At 37.4% G+C, this 927-nt stretch overlaps 1 protein-coding gene across 1 annotated transcript in view; it reads left to right on the top strand.

The window, feature by feature from the left end:
* Nucleotides 1-927, top strand: part of LOC101859468 (sarcolemmal membrane-associated protein) — a gene marked incomplete at its 5' end in the record, with an annotated part of 91,668 nt that overhangs the window by 43,073 nt on the left and 47,668 nt on the right. The window contains 1 exon segment of the mRNA XM_035968591.1: nt 77-155. Within this exon segment, the coding sequence (XP_035824484.1) occupies nt 77-155 (79 nt within the window).

The raw sequence follows: 927 nt of genomic DNA, 5'->3' as shown, positions 1-927 counted from the left end.
TCCACATGTTACTCCAGCAGTATACAACTTATAGAAGAGCCCCTCTCTATCTATAACCCACCTGTCTCGTCCACAGCCCCTACCTGAGCGGTGAGAACCAGCCGGGGATTTCCCTACAGACCCAGGACCTATACCAGCTGGCACAGTACCTGCAGGTAAGGAACATGCTACATACCTCTTGCACCCTGCATGATCAAATTCCCCGTTACTTTAGACCCAACAAATTATGATTTTAAAAATTTTTGTTGTTGCTGTTACTGGAGATAATAATCTTATGCAGTTGCGAGCGCTGCAAAACCTGACTAAAACAAACAAGGAATAATAATAGAAATAATAGAATTGCATTGATGTTGCCTATTCTGTTATCATCTCGACGAAACGCTCAGTGTGCATTACACTTATTTAAAAAGAAAAAAAATGGGCAAACACATTATGCACTATCGAGAATATTTTTTGAAGTACTTAAGGAAAATACACGCTATTGTACATACTTGTACATTGATAAGAATCATTATTATTATTATTATTCTTGTTGTTATTGATGTTGTTGTTGTTGCTGCTGTTAACATGTTGTTGTTATTGCTGTTATTTGTGTGTGTATTGTTATGTGTATCATTATGTTTATTCTTATGGTCAAGTTGGATCCTTTCCTTTTTCCAATGAAAAAATTTGCTTGGCACACTTTTTAACCGTTGAATGTTCGGTTTCCTCACAGCTAGCAGCGTGTACAAAGAGCCATTACTAGTTTTTATCATGACCATTTTCTTCTTACCTCAAGTAATTGTTATTATTGTTGTTGTCATATCCTCTTCCTCCTCCTCCTCCTCTCACACGCTTACATACATGCATGTAGCCACATCCACTTTCAATACTCAAAAATATAGCGCTCACTTATGGCTACTATCATAGACATACCAATACACACGC

The sequence above is a fragment of the Aplysia californica genome, unplaced genomic scaffold (genome assembly GCF_000002075.1).
Source record: "Aplysia californica isolate F4 #8 unplaced genomic scaffold, AplCal3.0 scaffold00069, whole genome shotgun sequence".
NCBI classification, from domain to species: domain Eukaryota; kingdom Metazoa; phylum Mollusca; class Gastropoda; order Aplysiida; family Aplysiidae; genus Aplysia; species Aplysia californica.
This window is presented reverse-complemented; position numbering and strand designations above follow the sequence as displayed.